We start from the raw sequence: 22402 nt of genomic DNA on the forward strand, positions 1-22402 counted from the left end.
ATACAAAAAAAATAAAGCAATGGAATTGATTTTGTCGCTGAAGCTCGCTCGCTCGCATGGGACACACTTTAATAGTGTACGGAGCCGGCTCTTCTGCCCGGAGCGAGGCTTTGTGCCCTCCCCTGCTACACGTCATTCAGGCAGCCAATCAGCACAGAGCCTCATTATCATAGCCTCCCCTCCCCTCAGAATCCCTCATAGAGAGGAGGTTGGAAGCGGTAAAAATAGAGACATGAAGCTGAATTTCTGATTTATGTAGAAAAAACAAGCTTTTGATTGTTTTTAAGACATTCAAGGCCTGTTTAAAATATACATTAAATGCCATAATAGGTCCCCTTTAAATATAAAATGTCCTGATTGACAAGTGGTGTAATTTAGGAAGGTGCTGGTGAAAAACCATGGAAACAGTTGTAGAAGTTCAAAAGAAGTATAAAAACATAATTCCTCCAGGTAATTATACATAACATGCTCAAAAGCATTTTTGTGAAAATTCTGTGAAATTCTGTTTTGATGGATCTGGTCAGTTCATTGCCAGGAAATAGCTATTAGGCTGCAAAAATGGGTAACTTTCCGCAGAATTGTCTTTATAATATATTTGGAATCCCTGATGCTATAAAGAAGACTCCCATTAGCAAAAATAACAAAGAAGACAACACAAAATATTTGGTGTGAAGTCAGGACACAGCCACAACAGATGATCTTTGCATGGATAAGATCATCTTTACATCTAACTGCACAAAAACTGTAACTCCCTAACGACAACATCGACAAAATCATTGTGAGATACCAAACAATCTAATCTATTTGGATCCTTAAGATCCTTTTTCTGACACAAATACAGCTCTTTTCTAACCAGTGGAGTCTCCTTTTCAATATAACAACATTGTCATTGTTCACAGATATCTCCAAAATGTATGTAATAAGATTGATTGCCTGATTAAATCGAACCAATTTCCACTTTATGAAAGGAAAGGGTTCACATAGTAAGTTACCATGGAAACAGACTCAGTGTATAAGCTATCTCAACTTCTGAGAGAGGGTTATTAACTTATCGCTCTTTCTCCAGTTTATTAGGGCCCGAGCACTGACAGTGCGAAGACCCTATTCAATAGGCCCTATTGTATCTGTAGGGATTTTCCTTTTTTTTTCCTCCTTTTCCTTTTCCTTTTTATTTTTCCGACAAAAGGAAGGCCTTTTTGCCCCAATAAACGTGCCCAAAAAACTCACCAAATTTTGCACACAAGCCAGGCCTGGCGATAAATTTGATATTTAATGGTTTGCATTAATGGGCGTGGCAAAATGGCTCAAGAGCGCCCCATAGAAAACTTTGTGCCTCAAGCCCCACAATACGGTTTGACGTACATGCACGAAAATCGGTACACACCTGTATCATGTCGCAACTTAAAGAAAAGTCTCTTGGCGCCATGGCCGAAACTGAACAGGAAGTCGGCCATTTTGAATTAATCGTGTCATTTTGGCGCAATTTATGCCATTCCTTCGGCAGTTAATACGACCCGAACCGTAACGTGCACCCAGTTGTGTTATACATCAAGTGTGCGTCTCCATCCTGCAACGACGCGCATTACTTTTCTCGTTCAAAAGCGTTACCGTGGCGACGCTAGACGCCAAAAAGCGCGCCCCCCCTTCATCTGATTGGTCCATATTTGATAGTTCCTACTTTCTGCCATAACTTTTGAATGGTTTGACATAGAGAGTCGGGGGTGGTGTCATCTGACTCGATTTTGAGTCCTTGAACATAATTGTAGCAAATTAGCCCCGCCCCTTCTTCTGATTGGTCGATACTTGATAGTCCCTATTTTCTGCTATAACTTTTGAATGGTTTGACATAGAGAGTCATGGGTGGTGTCATCGGACTCGGTTTTGAGTACTTGATCTTTATGGGTGAAAATTGCACGCGCGAGGGCCCGTTCATCGCTGCTTGCAGCTTTAATTTTATATTTGTTTTCCCTCATTTCATTTTTATCATACTCAGAGTTTGTACAAAACCTGCTTTAAAAAAACTGCTTTCTCTCCTTCTGTGTCCTCTTGAAATGTGTTCAGAATGTAGCTTTTCATTGTATTTTCATTGTTCAAAAATGTATAAACATCCAAGGAAAAATGCCGAAAACATCTTGAAAGCAGGGTGCCTTGCTCTAAATTGTGCTTTTAGAGCAGCATTTAGTTTCATAATAGTGTCCTGATTGGTATCCGTTAATCTTTGCTCCCCTAACAAATCAAAGATAGTTTCAACAATTTTCTCATCCCTTTGTTGACAAAATGAAGATCCTCTGGCAGTCTTTGTTGGTTAAAGGCTCAGTCGTCCATACACATTGGATTTCTCATGTATAGACCACATTTTTATAATCAGTGACAGCTTTTATATCCATTGCTCTTCCCTGAACAAGTAACGAAACTCCACAGTGAAGAAGGCATCTATGTGTTTTCAGAGGGAATTATTTATTTAAAAAGTAACAGTAGTAAATCCCTGTTTAATCTGTGAGGTTTAAATTTAGCAAATAATCTGCAATTTAAATGCATGTCCAACTAGGGTGAGGGCATCCACAAGGATCACAAGCAGGATCTGACATTCTCTGCACACACAGCCTCAGACAGAACGATTTCACTGCTTTAGAATAGCCAGAATGCATTACAGACATGTCTAAAATTAGAAACAGAGATATGTATATGGAGCATTAATAAGTAGGAAACATATTTCCTCAATTACCCAAGAATAGAAAGCATATCCAATAACATCGAGACTTATCAATATTACGGGCCATGATTATTTTGCCGCGGGGCTTGTTTAATACAGTACAAAGTTTCTTACTCATATCCTGTCAATTTCCCATTTTTTCTTTTTATAATGCAAGTTAATGAAAGTTTAACAACACATCATGTGTATTTTTTTTTTAACAGCCAACTGACCAGAGGGGGCAGTGTATAGCCAAGGACTGCTGCATGTTTTTGTGAGTGTAGCTCACATTAGCTACCCAAGGGAACACAGGTAGAATACTCCACACAGAAAGGCCCTTTCGCCAACTCCACCCAGGGTGTGGGTGCTGAAGTCATGGGGGACGTTAACACGCCCTCAGCACCCACAGCGTCCCCGGCAAGAATTGAACACAGAACCTTCTAGCTGTGAGACGGCTGCACTACCAGCTGCGCCACCGTGCCCCCTCATTCAATAATTAGGGCCCGAGCTTTGACAGTGCGAAGGCCCTATTGCCCCCCTATACATGCCCCAAAAGTGACCAAATTTTGCATGCGAACCAGGCCTGGCGAAAAACTTGATATTTAATGGTTTGCGTTAATGGGCGTGGCCTAATGGCTCAACAGAAGCCTAGAAAACCTAGAAAACTTTGTGCCTGAAGCCCCACAATACGGTTTGATGTACATGCACGAAAATCGCTACACTCCTGTATCATGTCGCAAATTAAAGAAAAGTCTCTTGGCGCCATGGCCGAAACCGAACAGGAAGTAAGCCATTTTCAATTAATCTTGTAATTTTGGCGCAATTTATGCCATTTGCCATATGCCTTCGGCCGCTTCTTCGCCCGAACCTTAACGTGCACCGAGGTGTGTTATACATCAAAATGTGCGTCTCGATCCTGCGACGATGTGCATTACTTTTCTCAGTCAAAAGCGTTACCGGGCGACGCTAGATGCCAAAACGCGTGCCCCCCCCTTCATCTGATTGGTCGATATCTGATATTTCCTACTTTCTGCCATAACTTTTGAATGGTTTGATATAGAGAGTCGTGGGTGGTGTCATCCGCTAAATGTCCAGGCCTGAAGAATCTACATGCAAGTCATACAAGCGTTTCCACTGCAGCACGCCTTAACGTGCACAAGGGTGCGAGGGCCCGTTCATCGCTGCTTGCAGCTTAAATTTTTATCTTGCATTTTCCTGCTGCTTCATGCAGCCGCCCCTCTGTATTTACATCCTTATTGCTTTAATTGCGTGATATACCCATTCTGCTTCAAACAGAACTTAGCTTCTGAAGAGCACTGTGCCTAAACAAATTGGTCTCATTACAGTTATATAGTTATAGAACAGCCTTTACAAACAGTTAGTTTGCCGTGGACTTCTTTTTCTCTCTCTTGTCATTTGTTATTCATAGCGTTGAACATCAGGTCTGCATTACTTTTCAAACCATTGAATTCTGTGCTGTGTTCAATATTAATGTCAAACTTTAACAATAAGTTGCGCAGATAAAATGTTTACACATTCACACATTCCGAGCATGTTTCATGTGTCTGCTCACGGATTTTCAAACTGAGCAGAAAAAAAAAGGGGGAGAGCAGAGGCTGGGATTGGAAGATAAAGCATTAAAATTGATCAAACACGGCAGCAAAATGGGCAGCTATGATGTAAAGTATATTTGTTTGCGTGAAACATGGATAACTACAGATGCTTATATCAAAACATTTTAAGTTCTCAGTTGAAGTAAAGCACCAGAAAAGGGTGAGAAGATGAAAAATTAATCTTATAGGTTTAATAATTATTGGTCAGGGAACACATGCAAGCACAAGGCAAGAGCACCAAGGAGAAATCAGGTTTCAAAGCTTACCAGTTGCTTGAGTATGGAAATTGCAGTTCATTGAATGACCAGTAGGGGTTGACTCCAATTTTGATTGACCCTCTCTATGCTAGAATGTTCAGGTTTACAGTGCTGTTAGTTTTACTTACAAACCACTGTAAAGAGCTTTGGTACTAAGGGCCCGATTTACTAAAGGTTTGCGTGTGTTAAAACGTGTGCAAACTTGACATCACCCGCAAACCAAAGTGCCAGCTGATCTACTAACAGCGTGCAAAGACGACTGCGTCTCTGAGATGCGCAAAATTGCACACGCAATTCAGTTAGTACTTTTGCCGTGATGAATAATCAATATGGGGCGTACCCGCCAGAAAGTGCTAAATACTGGGAGGGGAAGATGCAAATTGCTCCATTTACCACGCGCAATGAGATTTACCAAGCCTGAAAGTAATTGCGCGTATTGTGATTGCGTCTGTATTTAATACGTTCGGAAGGAAGGTGCTAATCTGCTGCTGCTGTTATTGTGGCAAAGAGGTGACATCCAAAATCAAAGAATACGCCGAGAGAGAGTCTTTATTCTGCTGCATGCTATTTTAAAAATGGTTGCACAAGTTTTATTAAAGGCCACTTTTTCTTTAGTTCTTCGCCTTATATCTTCTTTTAATGTGCCCCCCTCCACTCGCCCACAAGCAGGCCAAGCCTTTGTGCCAAAACTTTGTATTTTATTGATTACTTATCTTATTGAACGTGAAATCATCCTTCGTAAATTACATTTAATTCAAACCCGTGCTTATTAATCACAAAACACAGGTTAAACATCATGACCAAATCTGCTCCGTCCCGCTGTGTCAGGATCAGCGCAGAGACTGCAGCTTCGCCTGAATTATGCTTCTGCGTTAAATCGACGGCGTATATGGTCGCGGTGCGGTGTGCGTCGCCGCGTACCCTACGCCGTCGGTTCTGCGTTGGTGTGTCGCGGAACCATAAATCAGCCTTTAGTGTGCGCTCTGTGCTGCGCTGTTCTGAACATTTCTCTTCTCTTCTCGCCATATGATGGTCCCACCTGTCCCACATTTACTGTCATTGTTTGCTATATAATATATAATATTTGCAATATACTGTGGACATCTGAATAAAAACTTAACTCATAAATAGATTGAATCAAAGCGCTCTCCAGCTCTGTGTCTGATGTATTTTTCTCCACAGATCATGCCGAGCACCGCCGGGTCACGTAAACCCGACCAATTAAATATTAAAATCAAATTCAGTCCTGTGGCCCGTTTTTCTATTTCGTATTTTTGATCTGTGCCTAAAATTGAAATATGAAAAACCAGACGTTTTTCCGTTTTTTGTGTTACCAACTGCATTTATTCTATCGCAGGTTTTCTCCGATATTGCATTTCTTTTGGTAATGTTTACATTTCTTTGCTGTAGTTCATGAATGTGTTTATTTGCCTCTTCCACTAATATCTCTAACTCCAACTCGTCAAATTTCATTTTGCGCTTGTGACTTGTGACTGTGCATTCCATCCAGACTCCATGGCGCAGAGTTTGCGCTCGCAAACCGTAAGACACGCAACACCTCATTTAAATACTGCTGTTTGCACCTGTTATCAATTGCGCAAGCAATCTTAGTTGATCACCCGCAAAACACACAACAACAGCACGCGCAAACTTTTTCAGTGCACACGCAATTTAGTACTCTTTATTTAGGATCTTAGTAAATCGGGCCCTAAGTGTTTAAGGGCAAAAAGTGGCTCAGAGCACACAACACCAGCCGCTTTCACCCTTGGCCATATCCCACTAGCCAGTGTTAGAGTAGAGCCAACCTTTAGCTCTAGTCATCTTGCCCCCTGACATTCGCACTGCCATGGACTTCAACCTTTTTCTAAGTTAAAACTGAAGACCCACTTTAATCTAGCTTTTGACAGCAACTACAGAAGTCCTCAGGTCATTTAATATACTTGCCCATATTGGTTTTAAGTTTTATGTTGGTTTTATGTACCATTTTACGTACTGCGTTATAAACTATTTTTTCTGCAATGGATTTAATTATCCCTTTTATGTAGGTTGTTGTTTTAGGACGTTCATGTAAAGCAATGTGGATATCTTTTGGCTATACAAATAAACTTGATTTGATTTGATTTGATTTGATCTCCCAGATTGGCTAGCTGGAGCGCAGTTAGCAAGCCATGGCTAGCCTTGGCTCATCCAGCTAGTGGCAAATGTTGCTGCTAACATCTAAAATGAGGTTAGATGGACAGATTCAATTCAACTGAATGTAAGGTTACATTAGTTAGGGTCATAGGTTAGCCAGTTAAAATACCTTGCTCTGTCTGAGGTAAAGTGAGTTAGCCTGGGTAAGGCGAAGTGATCTGAAAATTGCGATTCAAAGCCAGTCTTCAGGAAACCCATGGATCAAAATGATTCACCTTCTGGATATAATTTATCAAATCAGGCATGCCTCCCTCTGGTAGATACAAAAATTCTTATCATGCTTTCGGGTGGCCACAAGTTATTTAACATTAACCAGTGCAGTAAGTGGCTTCTCATTCTTTAAAAGGGACCTATTATGAAAAACTCGTTTTTTCTTGCTTTAACATATTTAAAGTGGTCTCCCCTCAGCCTGCCAACTCAGAGAAGCAACCAAATTCTGCAGTGTCTGTACAACCGCCCGGATGAACCATCCAGTCTCCTGTGGCTTCTACGAACTGTTCAGATTCTGCGCCCGTTTTTACGTAACGACGGGCGTGATTTACATAGGTTGGCCTCCGATGCGTGAAACCACGCCCACAACTAACTCCACCGGCCGGAGCTTCCGCCATTTTTTCGTAGCGGTGTATCGCGTCATTCAGGCAGCCAATCAGCACAGAGCCTCATTATCATAGCCTCCCCGCCCACTCAGAATCCCTCAGATAATGAGGTTAGAGACTGGGAAGATAAAGACATGGTTTAGAGGCTGAATTTCTAATTTATTTAGCAAAAACAATCAAAAGCTTTTTTTTTAAAGACATTCAAGGCCTGTTTAAAATAGGTATTAGATTCCATAATAGGTCCCCTTTAATCAACAATATCAGATTCTGTGGATGTAGAAAAGCTGGGGTTTTTTTGCATTCATTGGCCGGCATGGACAAAACACAACGAGAAGAGACTGCTGTAACTTCTAAAACTGGATTTAAAAAATGGTCAAAGACAATATTAAAACGCTATAGGATGGCGGTGAACCATCATCTTTGTGGAAAATATGTTGTCAGAAAAGATGTTGAGTCAGAAATGATTTAATCACAGAAAATCAACAGTAGCTGGTGAATGTAAGAGTATTTCCACACATAATGTGGAGGGTGGGATTTTCTACACTACACCTTTAATGACACACTGTTCATATTTCCACAGTAGTTCAATATGATTGTGCTTGGAAGTCTTTTCTCCCCTCTGCTTTTTTTCGTTGCTTCTTTTCCACCCCCTTTTCCCTTCCTCGTTCTACTGCTACACTCTATTCTCCAGTCTAGTGCTCTCCAATTACCCTGGTGGAGTCAATGGTTTGTTAAGATAAGTGAGGCAGCACTGGAGATAGGCCTCCAGTCTGAAATAAAACACACCAACTGCTGTGTCTTACCTCGTTGCTTTTGCTGGTGGGGGCTGTAACACTCCCACCTTTGCTACAACAGAATAGGAACACCCGTTAAGGAGGACCACTTTACATTTAGTAACAGTTGTTAATTCACACGATATGAACTCAAACACACTGAGATTCCCTTGGCCCCACAAAGGATCTAGTTTGACATTTGATGAGAAAAAAGGGATTTTACATGTGTTTTTCAAGCTTGAATTTGAGTTTGTGTTTCATGGTCAGTCATCCACACAAAAAAATCTCTCTCTATTGTTATTGATCTTCTCATGGAAAAACTGCAATACGCCACAGTTCTTTAGAGAAAAGTCCAACTCCATTTTTAGTCCAATGTAGAAAGTGCACTTTTTGTTTATCACTTTATTACTTCGTATTACTTATATGACTTGCTCAATATCAAGATGTTCCACCTTCCTCCTTTTTGTCATTGATCTTTTCAGGTGTCAGAGTGCTGCAGCTACATTTATGTTAATGGGAAGGAGACAAGAGGGAAAAGCAGAGTGATGCTCAACTTTACCTATGGCTTCTTGAGTGCTCAGCTGGAGATGAGTGTGTGGATGCCTCGCCTGCCCTTGCTCATCGATGTGGCTGACCCCGAGCTTAGTCAGATCAAAGGTTGGAGGGTCCCTGTGACTACTGGCAACCGGAGGTAAGGCCTGACCAGATGTTGTGCATCTGCTGTTGCTTGAGCTCTTGGCACCTTGGTTATGATGGTGCTCCATGAGAAAAGTGTTTCCGTTTTATATGTTCAAGTATGAGATGCAGAAACCACTAAGGGACCTAAGATAAATAAGTAGATACAAACTTTTGCTGCGATTGCATTAAAATTGGTCAATGTAATATTATTAGGCCAAGACTAGAAAGTTCTTATTAGAGGCTTCAAGCTTTATTTTGTGTTCCTAAACAACAGTCTTCAGAGGGCATCAGCATCAACAGGATAACTAATCAGTCTGACATCTGTTTTACTTTACATATCAACAACAGATAAATGCAATATCATGAAATAGCTACAAAGTTGAGTTACACACTCAGTGTAACTTGCTGGGCTTTTATATAAGTAAGGAAGTAAGTAAAGCTTACCAAAATATTAGTTTTGTTTAGCTTTCATATGATGTTCTTAGTAATGTAACTAATGACAAAGTAGCTGGACATTCTACTCACATAAATCTCTGTTTGTTATACTTTTGTGTTTTCTTGACAGTCCATAAATAACTTACTACTGAGTTATGTAGTCAAGAGATTCAGTGCAGCTTTCAATCCAAAGCAAGTTTTAACTACATAACAATTATTTGTCCATGTTTATTATGATCACTCTTCTATTTTCTTTTTTGTTTTGACTTTGTGACAGAGAGAATTTAATCAAGCCTCTGAACCATGGCATTATATTGTATTGTATGGCAGTGGTGAATCTGACTCCCTTATAGAAGAGTTGTGTTTACAGTAGTTGGTTGCATGGATGTATGAATTTGGGACATATAAAATTCAGCCATTCTAACATTTATTTCTACTTTTATTTAATTGCAGATGGATTGATGACCTATGGATTAACATAGTACTGGAATTACTGTAGGTGTAGTTCATTAAGAATCATCATCCAACCAGGGGTGAAAGTAAAGTAGATTGTTTGCCAGAACTGACATAACTGTTTGTTTTAGCATCACATACAGTATCCTTTTAAAAGCTTCAAGTTTTTAGCATGTTCGGTGTAGTTTCCTAGCATGCTCTAAACAGTGAGTTTCTTAGCACGTGTTTAAGATCATTGTTCATGGTCTGGTGTCTTGATACAGCCATTAGTCACACAAGTTGTACTGTTTTTTTGTCTCTTACTAAAAATTTTAGCATGGGTGGAAAATGCATGAGAGAAAGTTGATCTTATTACATGCAGTCTGCAGCACCATGAGTGAGAGTGCTCTGTGATTGTACCCTCTTCTTAGGCAGCTGTTTGCTATTCCTTTCCAGTACCTATTGATGTAATCATTGAAGATATTGCTCACTTCTTTTTTTCATGAAGGGCTGCTTGCCAAACCCCATCTGTAAACAATTAAGGTCAAACAGCCTTTGACAGGAGCTATAACCCACGTATTGCTAGCTATACCAAAGAGATTACAACATGTACTAAGCCAAAATTTAGATTCTATGGCATCAATTCAACACCAAATGTATTGTGAATCAAAACCCAAAATCCAAGAACCAAATTCCAGAATCTGTAACTAAGAAATCAGAGTGCACCTGACTCTAACCATCTTTCTGAGTCAAACGTTTTTTTCTTTTTGCGGTTGCAATTCTGAAATGAGTTAAAATTCAGTGTGGCATCAATATACGGCAGGCAGGTGGAGCATAGCTGAGATGTAGTAGCCCCTTGTGTTAAGTCAGACCAACAGAAATTTCTTGTCACAGAGAACCAGCAGGTGGAGGTAAGTTGATAATGTCTATATATATAATATATGATTAAAGTTTTTAATATCATTGATCAAATTGTAAATGACATTAACAACTTACAGTACCTCTGTCGATGTAAGGTGCTGAGTCATTCAGCAGCTGATTTGACAATGATTTCAGAATTAATGCAGAAAAGAGAAAAAGGACAACTTAAAAATACACTTCAAAAAGGGAGATGCTTTTAGAAATGATGGAGAGAAAAGAAAAGGTGTAATCCAGCAAGATAATTGCACTTTCGGTTAGAGATTTTGATTTCTTGGTTACAAATTCTGTGTTTGATTCTGGGTTTTTAGTCGCCTTACATGTGGTGATGAATTGATGCCATATAATTTTCGAATAACTTTCAAGCAGTTAACTGAGAGACAATGTGCCGTTCAAGACGGTATGACATCAGCAGATGTGTTTTCTTCTTGAAAGTGCTCCTGTGGATGGTTTTGAATGTGGGATTTGGAGAGTCAGATGTCCTCTTCTCTTACTGGCATTGTGTTTTGGGCCGTTCCATCCTATTTCCACCCCAGTCAATAGCTGATGCAAACACAGGATTGAGAGATTATTTATCGAGCACAACAAGATGGAAGTCATATGAATGAATATGAGCTTTATGTTAACCACACTCAGAGGCAGTCCTGGCATCTGGGATGGACCAGGATGGTGGAAATATTTATTTTTGACAGGATAATCAGTATTCCAGGTCTTTTTTTTTAAAGAAGTGACTGCCACATATTCCAGAGCAAAAACAAGGATGGGCGATACTTTTATCAGCAACAAATAAAAAAGTCTTCAGATATGGGGTGGTATCAGTGTCAATACAGAGTGATCATTTGTCATTATTGACAAATGGCAGTTCTTGAGCTAGTGCTCATGCGAGATATAGTGCAGTGTTTCCTGACTCTGGACCTCATGCTCTAGGTTTGTGTCCTTTCCCTTTTATACAGAAATTCCTCCAGAATCCATAAACTGTTACATGATTTTATACACTATGGAATGAAAAATATGCATATAGTATCCAGACCTTCTTTGAAGAAAAGCATTTTTAAATTATTAGATGATTTTATCAGAAATTAGTTCACCAAATGGAGATTCTCTGCCCTTCTTTGCTTCTTCAGTACTGAATGTTTCAGCTTTGGAATCAAATTGTAATTATAATTGTTGACATCACCTATTTGAAATACATTTTTTTTTTCCTGTTACGTCCTTACTGCCACAAATCCCCCTGTACCAACTATTATGAAAAGTGCTGTAGGCCAACAAATGGATGTATCAACAAATCAAATAAAGTGAATACAAATATTTTGGGTTCTTACTGTATGAATAGACACTGAAGTCAAGGGGACACTTACTTTTCCGCAAAGATTTTACATCTATCATTATTTATAATTCGACTAAATAACCAACATTGCAAATTTTCCATGGGGGGTTGTTCTAGTGTAAAACCTTTATTAAATATCACTCTTTGAAAGTGCAATTATGCTAAAGAAGTCAGTAATTTCTATGCGCTATACTAACTGTTTCAACTGACTACATAAAGTCAGTCAACAGCAGCACTGTTTAGCACATTAGTGGGTAGGCGAGCATCAAAGCTACACACTTGCCCCCGAGATAAAGGTTAGTGGGATTTCATTCAATATGTACAGTTAAGTTGTTAGTTTTATTTTTCCCCACTCGATACTAACTGATAATGGACAGCTGATGGTCTGTCACTTCTCCAATAATTCAATATCCAGCTCCAGATTCAAAGGAATAGTAGGTCAGAAATATCAAACGTCAATGGGAGATGCACTGAGAAAGGAATACAGTGTATGTATTTTTTTTATTTGCTGTGCAGTTGTCTAAAACAGGGTTTTAATGACAGAAAGGAAATAGTGTTTAATTCTTTTCAGTGGATTTAATAACAATCCTCACTATATTTTGAATGGGCTGTTTTTTTAACAGTTATTAAAGGAAAAAGATTGATCTTTTCTGGGGTTCCTTTTTCAAATAAACAAAGACAAATCGAATTAGGAAAAATAAGCAAACTATTGCATGACTAGGCAGTATTTACTCATGCTGAGTAGCAACCTGGCAAATCCAAAAATGTAGAAAAAATAATCTTCAATAAAGTGTAGCAACCATAGCAAAAACAAACAAAATATATATAGTGACATAGCTCATGTGTGTTTTTTTTCTTCGTTTAATCCGATGGTATGAATATTGGAAACAAAGATGCTATTTAACAAACTATTTCTGTTGTAATTTTGAAGTCATAGAAGAAAAATAAGTCAAAACAAATAACCATAAACAAGATCATACAACTATTTATCACTATTTACTCTGTGCAAGTGGAAAACCGGCATGGTATAATTAACCTTCACAAGCTGGGGGAAGAAGCTTTTTTAGCAAAAAAACCCAACAAAAACTGTGGTGTTTGGTGTCGAGTCACACTGATTTGATTCAAGCAGCATTCCCATCACATGTTAAGCTGTGACCGTAGGCTATATAATAATGATGTTTATTTGGACTGTAATTCTTGACTGGAGAGTGCCTGCAGTGTAAAAACATTTCCAACAACCCTCCAGCGCACCGGAGGTAAACCATGTTGCAGAGGAGCTTTGCTTATGATAATTATATGATCATCGCTGCAGGGTTCACAGCTTAACCTCTATCACCCACAAACAAACCACTCAGCCAGGGGATCTTGGTTAATTTAACTTAAATTAATTTAGAGGAAAAGGTCACTTGGCATGTGCTAGGCCTCTATAGCAACAATAACACTGATGGTCTTTATTAATTTTCTTCCAGTCATTCACAGAGTTAATATGTATTTTCTTTTTGTTTTTTTTCTGTGTGTGTTTCTGTAAGTTAGTCTGTCTCTGTCCTAGACCAGATACATTGCTCAATTTTTTCTTACACTTGTGACACAATTCATTGTTATAGTTTTTTATATTAAGTTACAATATATCAGTCATGTTATCTAACTTTAAGCAACTAGTATGCAACATATTGCACTTTATCACCTTTGTGTGTCAGGTCTACATGGGACAGTGAGGAAGAGGAGGAGATGAGGAAGGGCAGGGGCTGCATGCTGCTATATCAGCAATCTACACTGAGAGTTCTCACACCATTTGTAGCTCAGCCTGATGCTGAGGTCCTGGCAAAAACACTCACAGGGAAGGAGCCTGTTGAGTACTTCCTGGGCTCTGACTGGCAGGTACAAACATTTAAGTATTCCCAAATTAAGTTCATATGCCACTACTTGCCAGGAGGATTCAGAAAGTTTGACATTTTCCAGTCTGTTTTGACTTCCACACCCTCAACCTCTGCTAATTAAATAAATTAATAAAAGAAGAGAGGAAAAAAAAATCTGGTATATATTTAAGATAAACTACAGTTAATGAACACAGCTTGGTAAAATTACAGTGTATGTTTTTTACCATGTATTTGATTTTTTTCTGTCTTTTTGATTGACAGGTGGACGTAACCAATCTTGTGCGCAATTCTTTAAAAGTAGCGGATCCTGATGTAGCCAGGGTGCAGGATGGCATGGTACTGCAAGGACGGGCTGTGGGCACTACTGTTGTCCAGGTGAGTCACAAGTTCTATCTCCTTATGTGTATGTGTGCGTTTGTGTGTGGTTTTACCATCATAAATGCATGAGCATTCATTACACAACAGTGGTTCTTTATCTTTAACTTTCCTGTATTTATAGTCAAAGCATTTCCTAAATTTAGGAATTTAGCTAACCACTACACAAAGTGAACAGTAAGAAGCTCTTTTGTATGTTGCAGGTGCTGTCCCCTCTGACATCATCGGTTTTGGCTGAAAGGCGCATTAGGGTGCTGGATGATAAAGTGAGTGTGACAGAACTGGGGGTGCAGTTGGTGTCTGGACTCTCTCTGTCCCTTCAACTCAGTCCAGGGAGCAACAAGGCTATCGTTGCCACGGCAACCACACGGGACACGATTACACAGCTCAAACAGGTAAGTAAATACAAAAATAGTTAGACACACAAAACTTTCTCTTTGTATGCCTGTTGACGGCAAATAAAAAGCTCTTTGGGGCATTCATCCATCAATCAATCAATCCATCCATTCATCCATCCATCCATCCATCCATCCATCCATCCATCCATCCATCCATCCATCCATCCATCCATTTTCTAACCATTTTGCTGGGTCATGGGCTCTTTATAGCAAGTCTGCATATTCTCTTTGTGACTCATTTCACCTTTGGAAGCTTGGATGTATCGGTCTGTGTCCCAAGACAGCCCTTCCTAAAAGAGCTTTCTTAAACGCAGAAACACATATTCACACTTAAGATTACTTTAGGTTTTGATTAAAAATGGTAAAAGGTAAAGAAGTGCAATTGCTTTATATCTGTTTTTGGTTTTCTGTATAAAAATATGAGCATTAACAAACAAATCAAATAGCTATTTGCTTTGAAAATATGTTGTGTAATAAATGGCAAATGAATTGGAATGATATTGCTAGTATTGCTGAGCAGTCTAAGCACTTTTGGGCTGCAAGCCTTGTTCACCAATCCACACACATATTCAGACTGAGACTATAAACTGCTACAGAAATTTCTATGGAGTGCTTTTTCTATTTTTGATTGCTATCATACATCAATGAACATATAGAATGAAAAGCGATGCAGGGTTCAGTGTCTTGCCCGAGGAGGCTTCAACATGTAGACTCTGATGTAGATGAAAACTCTACCTTCTGAGCCGCAGAGGCCCAGGTGTCCCTGGTGTCCTCACCACAGAGGAAGACCTGCTCCCTCTTTGTGTGTTGTAATCTAAGATTCTCTGTTCTACAATGGTCTTTCATTTATGCAAGTGTGTGCCCTGCAGTCTAAAGCAGACAAAGTTCCCATTTTCTTCCCAAAAAAATGAAATATATTCATCTAAAAAAGCTGCCCTCAAAGATATGTATGAGTCCACATCACTCAAAATTTTCGGTGCTAGAGGGCTAAACAAGCTACCACTACTGCTCGATGGGCTTCGTGTTAGGTCGCAGTTTTGGTTCTTTTATTTCAGACTGAGGTTCAGAAGCTCTCTTTCTCATAGAAAGTGGTTTCATACACAATTTCTGAGTAAATTTCAGGCCATCCTTCAATTACATTTTCCATTATTTAATATTATCAATTAGAACACCCATGAAAAGGTTACAAGGGTATACAGATATAAAAAAACAACAGCATTACAAACAGCATTACAATCTTCAAACCCTTGGAAATGCATTCATTTTGTTGAAATGTTCGTGAAGTATTTCACAAAGGTTGCTAAAGTAGCAAACATGTTTCAACTCTTAGATTTGAAGGTTGTATGCATGTAATGAATCACACTCCATGTGAGGCTGCAGGTTTGGTCAAAGATACACATATAATTCATTTGCATCCCTGACTAATGAATTCATTTAATTTTATTTGAAAAGAGCATAGTTAATACAGTCTGCTGGCAGCACAGAAAACATGTAAAGCCCAATGTTCAATTTAGCATTACAAGTGATCATGCAAGCTGCCAAGTCGTTCTGAAGACAGAGGGGGAAAAGGGAAATATATACAAGGTGTATTCGTAGAAGCTCTGGAATTGAGCAGAAGTCAGGGGAGAGAAGTGGAATCTTGAGAATAAGTGAATGTTGTTTCTTTTGGTACTTTTCCACTAGTACCTACTCAGCCCGGCTCGGCTCGCCTCCACTCTGTTTGGCACTTTCCCACTAGGGGTCCAACCCTGCAGAGTAGATACTTTTCCTGTAAGTACTCTGCCGAGGTTCTAAGCGGGCTGAGTCGGCCTGCATCTGACATCATCACACTACATGCCACCGATTGGTCGGGGTGTTGGGATTCAGATGTCTGAGTCAGGATGTGACATCAGCGAAAGAGCGACTCTGGAGGCGGCTTCTTGTTCATTTTATTCGACAGGCAATGGCAGTGCAAAGGTCTGTTTCATGATCCAACTCTGAGGTGCAGATGTTCATAAACCTGGTGGCTGAGGAGAGAATTAAAAAGGGTTCTAGACGGGCGATAAGGAACAACCAGATCTACCAGGAGATCTGTCACTTCATAGCTGCTCGCGGCTCCCAACGTACTTTTCCGCAGCGCCGAGACAAACAAACAAAAATTAAAAAAGCGTCACAGCTTGAAGCTTCTCTCACTCTCATTTTTTAACTTGATATCAAACACAAGCCACAGACCCAGCAGCACATCTATCATCTCCATGTTCTACATCTTTAGTGTTGTTGTCTTCTTCTTTTTGATCATGCAATCAAATACGTCACAGCAGCTTCACTCCAACCCTGCCTACTTCTGCTCCAGCTGCTTAATTGTTATTGAAAAGAAATCAGGCCAAGTTGAGTCGAGCCGAGCTGAGATGAGTAGAGCCGAGTAGGTACTAGGTGGTACTAGTGGAAAAGTGCCATTTGATTGGAATTGGTTTGTTGAGGCATTTTTCAGTCTGAGACTGAATCAGACCTTTTCTTTGTAAAGAGGAAATGCAATGAAAAAAACATTATGTGAGCCATAGAGGAGCCATTACTTGCAATTTAAATAATTGTATGAGGAAAACACAGTGAGTCTTTACATTCTTTATGGACCAGCACTGCAATATTGTATCAACTCTAGCAGATGATGGCTTAAAGCAGCACAATGTAACTTTTCCACCTAAATATAATATTTCCACAGTCATTGTGATGGTACATCAACTTCCAACAGGTTTAATGACACCTCTGTCATGGTCTGAGGGGTCTGTATCGCATTCGCTGGCACTATGTAACTTGGAGGTGGATGGTAGGAACCCTGCCACATTACTGGTAAAGCACTACCACTTTTGTCCAAAGGAGCCGCCAAACTCAACAAAAGCTGAAAGTTACATTGTGCTGCTTTAAGTTCTTGCATAAGAAGCAAAAGCAGCAAAATCAGGACAAACAACTTAAAGAAACTTAAGATGGCTACTATCTTGGGACTTTGAAACACAAAGCTATATTCATGTATCCTGTCTGATTTCCAGTAAATGTATAATAACCTTTCGCTGTGCAGAGAGGATTTGAGTTATAAGAATTCCCCTACAGACCACATTCACACACAAGTCAGACCTTGAAGGTGTAATGATATTTGTGCTTTCTCTTTGTTTCTCTGAATGTGAGCAAAAGCGTTCACTGCTGGACCATTTTCTGCAGTCACAAAGCTGTTTGAGAGAGCAAGATGAGGCAGAGTGGACACCAGATCATTTGAAAAGCTCACTCATATACTTAACCAGGGCATCTTGCCCACTTAAAACCAGCACTCTATCGCTGATATAGAAAGCCAATTAGCTGGTCAATAGCTACTGAAAGGACATCTCTCTTTACCTCACCTTACCTCCAGCAAACTGTCACTGTTGTTGTGGCCCTGTCAATAACAAACTATTAGAAACATGCCAGTGAATGCCACCCGCCAATTGTGTCTGTGATGGCATACTGTTAATGTCCTGCCCAGGGCGATTCAAAATGTATTCAAATGCAAAATATAGGCTAGGTCTGTGGTGACCCAGTAGCTCACATTAGCAACAGGATATGGGTCGTTGTGTATTCATGTGATTTGATTGGTTGATTCTGGTCTTCATATCACCCTTATTTTTGCCTTTTTGTTCTTCTTTTTGAAATTCTTCAATTAAACTCTTTAAATATTGTGATAATGTTCATATTGTACAAACTGTAATTAAACTGAATTGGGTACATATGAATATGTTACTTTATACTGCTATATATATATATATATATATATAAAAAATATATAGGTGATTGGTGACATTAGCAGTCATGGGAACATGACCCTCAGTGAAGGCTAAGGGGAATTTTTATCGGTCCATGTGGTCTGACCTGCTTTTCCTTCACAAACTATCTATAATAACAGTGTCTTTTTTTTTCCTTCTTTTGCCTTTTTGTTCTACTTTTTGAAATTCTTCAATTAAACTCTTTAAATATTGTGATAATGTTCATATTGTACAAACTGTAATTAAACTGAAGTGGGTACATATGAATATGTTACTTTATACTGCTTACAATGGAGAGATTAATATATATATATATATATATATATATATATATATATATATATATATATATATATATATATATATATATATATATATATATATATATATATATATATATATAGGTGATTGGTGACATTAGCAGTCATGTGAACATGACCCTCAGTGAAGGCTAAGGGGAGTTTTTATCGGATCCATGCGGTCTGACCTGCTTTTCCTTCACAAACTATCTATAATAACAGTGTCTTTTTTTTCTTTCTTTTGTAGGAAGCAGTGGTCAGCTGCTGGGTTCAGTTCAGTGACGGGGCGATTGCTCCACTGGAGCTGTTTGACCGCAGCATCTACTCTCTCACAGTCTCCACCCCAGACGAGAGGGTGGCCACGGTGCGCCGCACCCCACAGTCCACATTCGTGGTTGCTCAAGGTGAAGGCGAGGGCCGAGGAAAGCTGGTGAGAGTGGAGCTGAGGATCTGTGAAGAATGCCAAAAATCAAAGAGGAAGAGTAAGTTGGCAGTGGGCGCAGGGCTTCTCAAGACCAACTTCCAGAGTGGCAGAGCTGTAGCAGGTGAAGGAGGCGCTGACAGAAGTCAAAATTTGGAAGAAGTTGTTGATGAACTGAAAACAACAGCAGCTCCAAAAAGCGCTGTCACAATCAGTGATAAAAAACTGCTCAGAGGCACAATACCAAAGCAACAATCCACAACAACTTTTTCAACTAACTATGTGCAACCACATGTTCTTTGGATTGGAACTGGCAAACCTACAAAAGGGACCACCTTTACTGTCACTAGCATTGGGACCCCTACAACTATGAGGAAACTGGACTTGAACACTGCTAAACCAATAGTGAATGTTGGAAATACAGGAGATGCACAGAAGAAAAGGTATGGAAACATGCTTGACAACTCAAATTCACCTCCTAACAGTTACATTCCAGGAGCAGAAACACCCAAGAAAGAGCCTCCTAAATCTAGAACCCCAAAAGTAATTGAGAGTGACTTAATTAGGACATTCAGAGCTATGTCAGATTTGGAAATTGGCATGTATGCCTTGGTAGGTGTCTCTTGTGTTGCTATCTTTGGATTTTTGCTAAATTGTGCATCACATAAACTCTGTTTCCGGACTCAGAAGACTCCTATACAGGGAGCCCCACCACCCAGCATGGACCCAAAGGATCACAAGCATGACTGGGTGTGGATGGGGAGTGGCAATCAGGGTACTTGTACCCCAGGTGCCCCAGCTCAGACATCCACACTAAAGCGCGAGCCTCATCGTCCTCTGGAATCCTGTCATTCTATAGATTCCATGGCCCTGGAGAGCACCCTGCCCACCGTAACGGCCCCTGCTGTCCCAGAGAGGACTGCCACCCTGGGGCGCAGCAGGACCAGCTCCCAGCAACATCACATTCAAGGAAAAGCAGTCAACCCCATGGCAAACCGTTCAGCCACCTTGCTGGCAAGGCCACACCGCAGTGAGCCCCTACATTCTCCCACCAGTAAGAGAAATCAGGTCCAGTTCACCACCTTTACCACACTGGACATCAAGCACTTGGCTGCACTGAAGAAGAACGGGGTTGACTTAAATTGGCCCAACCAGCAGCCGCAACAAGCCTCTGCTGAGCCCCAGATACCTTTACCTGACATGCCATGGCCTGTAGTCAAACCTGTTGAGTCCCAGTGAGTTTGTTGGAGTAAGTGTTGACACAGAGAGATTGAAAAATAATGCATATTCTAGTATAGAATAAGACACACATTTTTTTAAATTTTTTTTATTTATTGAGATTACATTAATGACATTTTATATCTATGCACCACAAAGAACCTTAGCTCAAAAGGTCCCCCTATTGCCACTCTGTCCAAGATTAACTATTGTTTAGTCTCTCTAATGTTTATCTTCTGTAATTACTTTCTAGAGTCTTTTAATCACTTTTACCATAATGTTCACTGTAGCTTTGTGAGGTAGTTTCATCGTCCTAAAGAGATACACAGTACTGGGAACAGGAGTCCAGGATTAATTTGGATGCTGTTTGCCAATAGAAGGGATACTGTAAGCTCTTGATGACACCTCCTGAAAATAATCAAGTATTTCTTCAAATGAAACTGATATTTGAGCATAATGTCAGTGGTGCTTCAAAAAATGAGTGCTCAGTGCAACTCTATAAGGAGAATTTGTAATGCTGTTCTCTTAATAGGTTAGCATGTTCTTGTCTTCTTTTCCTTTGGTGCATTTCAGCCGCCTCTGTAGAAACAGCTTCAAATCTTGATAGTTGTTAGAATAAATGCAGGATGGAAGGGACAATATTCTTGTAAATAATAATATACTCTTTTCTAGCCTTTTGTGCTTAGGATTCACCCAGAGAATACTGAACCTGTGGACTTTGTGCAATTTATCAGACCAACTTCAACATTTATAAGCCTATTTTAGCAGTCCTCACCAGATACTTATTAAAATCCAATGCATGCCATGCACATATAATCCATGCAGCGTTTGAGATAGACATAGTCCCGGAGTTTTCTACAAAGTTTCCACAGGCTTCAGGCTTCTTTTGGGAACTACTTGTAAAATTAGTAAAACTGTAAACTTCATGAGTAAAACTGTATAATCACAGTGCAATACATATTTGAGTGTAAGAGTTTTTTTCATGTGTTAATAAAAATTATAATGCTTTTTCTATGTAACAATCTCCTATTTTTAAACCAAAACCAAATGTGATGTCCATTTCCCATGAGTTTCTATCAATAAAGCAGAAATAACACACATTTGCTATAGTTGAAATCAGTTTAATTCAGTCATTGTATTAAAGTGGTACACTGATTCCTGGGAAAGCACAATGACGGGTTTGGATTATAGGCTAAAGCTTTGCCATGAATCAGTGGAATTTAATTACGTTTAATGACTGTTGACTGTGATTTAAGGCTGATGTCATCATTCTGCAAAATGTCTTTCTGAGAGCGACGTATTTGATGTGCCTGTCAACATTAGGATTCTGAGCTGCTGCACTGAATAACTTTTATACTGAGGGGGAGAAAGCTTGAAAGACAGAAACCGCTCCTCATTTTGTGTATCTTGACTCTATCCCCCAAAGAATTACAGGTATTTTATCAAAGGCAGAGGCTTACATAGGATAACTCGTACCTATTTTTTTATATCTGTCCTTCTTCTAGTGTCTCTGAGGTGAGCAAAGCTATAAAATTGTATTGTATGAGCTGTGATGAATAAACACTGTCTGCATCTTAAAGATGTCCTGATAATCTGATGCCAAGTCAACAGGAGTTTGCTGCTATGGATGACAGCACGCCTTGTACACAGCATTGGGTGGATTCAGAGTGTAGATAAATGCAGGTTTAGCAGCTTAAATTTCCTCTCCTACATGCCCAGAATTTTTTGTGCAGTCTTGTTCTTTTCTGTCAATTTATATTTCAGTCAACAGTAAGGAAAGTAAACAAACTAATCTTTGAGACAGACAGAGATTCAAAGCTGGTCCTGTGGCTCATCATCACTTAACATATTTTAATGTGGACTTTTATTGTGGTGAGGACAGAGTTTAGAACTCTAGATTGATTGTGATATACTGTAAATGCTAGCAGCCGCCAGAAAACAATGCAATAACATAGAACATCTTGTACTTTTTCACTGATATGCTGAATTTGACTGACACCTTTTGGTTTTTCTGGTTCAGCCCTTTGCCCAGATTGCATAAATAGCCTTTAGTTGAAAATCTAGGTGTGGTCATCACATTTTTCTTACAATACCTTAGAATGCATACTAAGAGAATTTTCACTTGCAAGAAGA

General features: G+C 39.6%; 1 protein-coding gene across 2 annotated transcripts in view; it reads left to right on the forward strand.

Annotated features, from left to right (window-relative positions):
- Positions 1-21627, forward strand: part of si:dkey-1d7.3 (transmembrane protein 132D) — a 50839-nt gene extending 29212 nt beyond the window's left edge. The window contains exons 6-11 of one of the 2 annotated variants that reach the window (XM_061734328.1): positions 8607-8815; positions 9691-9732; positions 13612-13792; positions 14053-14166; positions 14370-14561; positions 18878-21627. In XM_061734328.1, coding sequence (XP_061590312.1) covers positions 8607-8815; positions 9691-9732; positions 13612-13792; positions 14053-14166; positions 14370-14561; positions 18878-20290 — 2151 coding nt within the window. In that variant the 3' untranslated portion in view covers positions 20291-21627. The remainder of the gene's footprint in view (positions 1-8606; positions 8816-9690; positions 9733-13611; positions 13793-14052; positions 14167-14369; positions 14562-18877) is intronic. The other variant, XM_061734329.1, reaches the window with a different exon arrangement.
- The last annotated feature ends 775 nt before the right edge of the window (positions 21628-22402 follow it).

Source organism: Cololabis saira, chromosome 11 (assembly GCF_033807715.1).
Source record: "Cololabis saira isolate AMF1-May2022 chromosome 11, fColSai1.1, whole genome shotgun sequence".
NCBI lineage: Eukaryota > Metazoa > Chordata > Actinopteri > Beloniformes > Belonidae > Cololabis > Cololabis saira.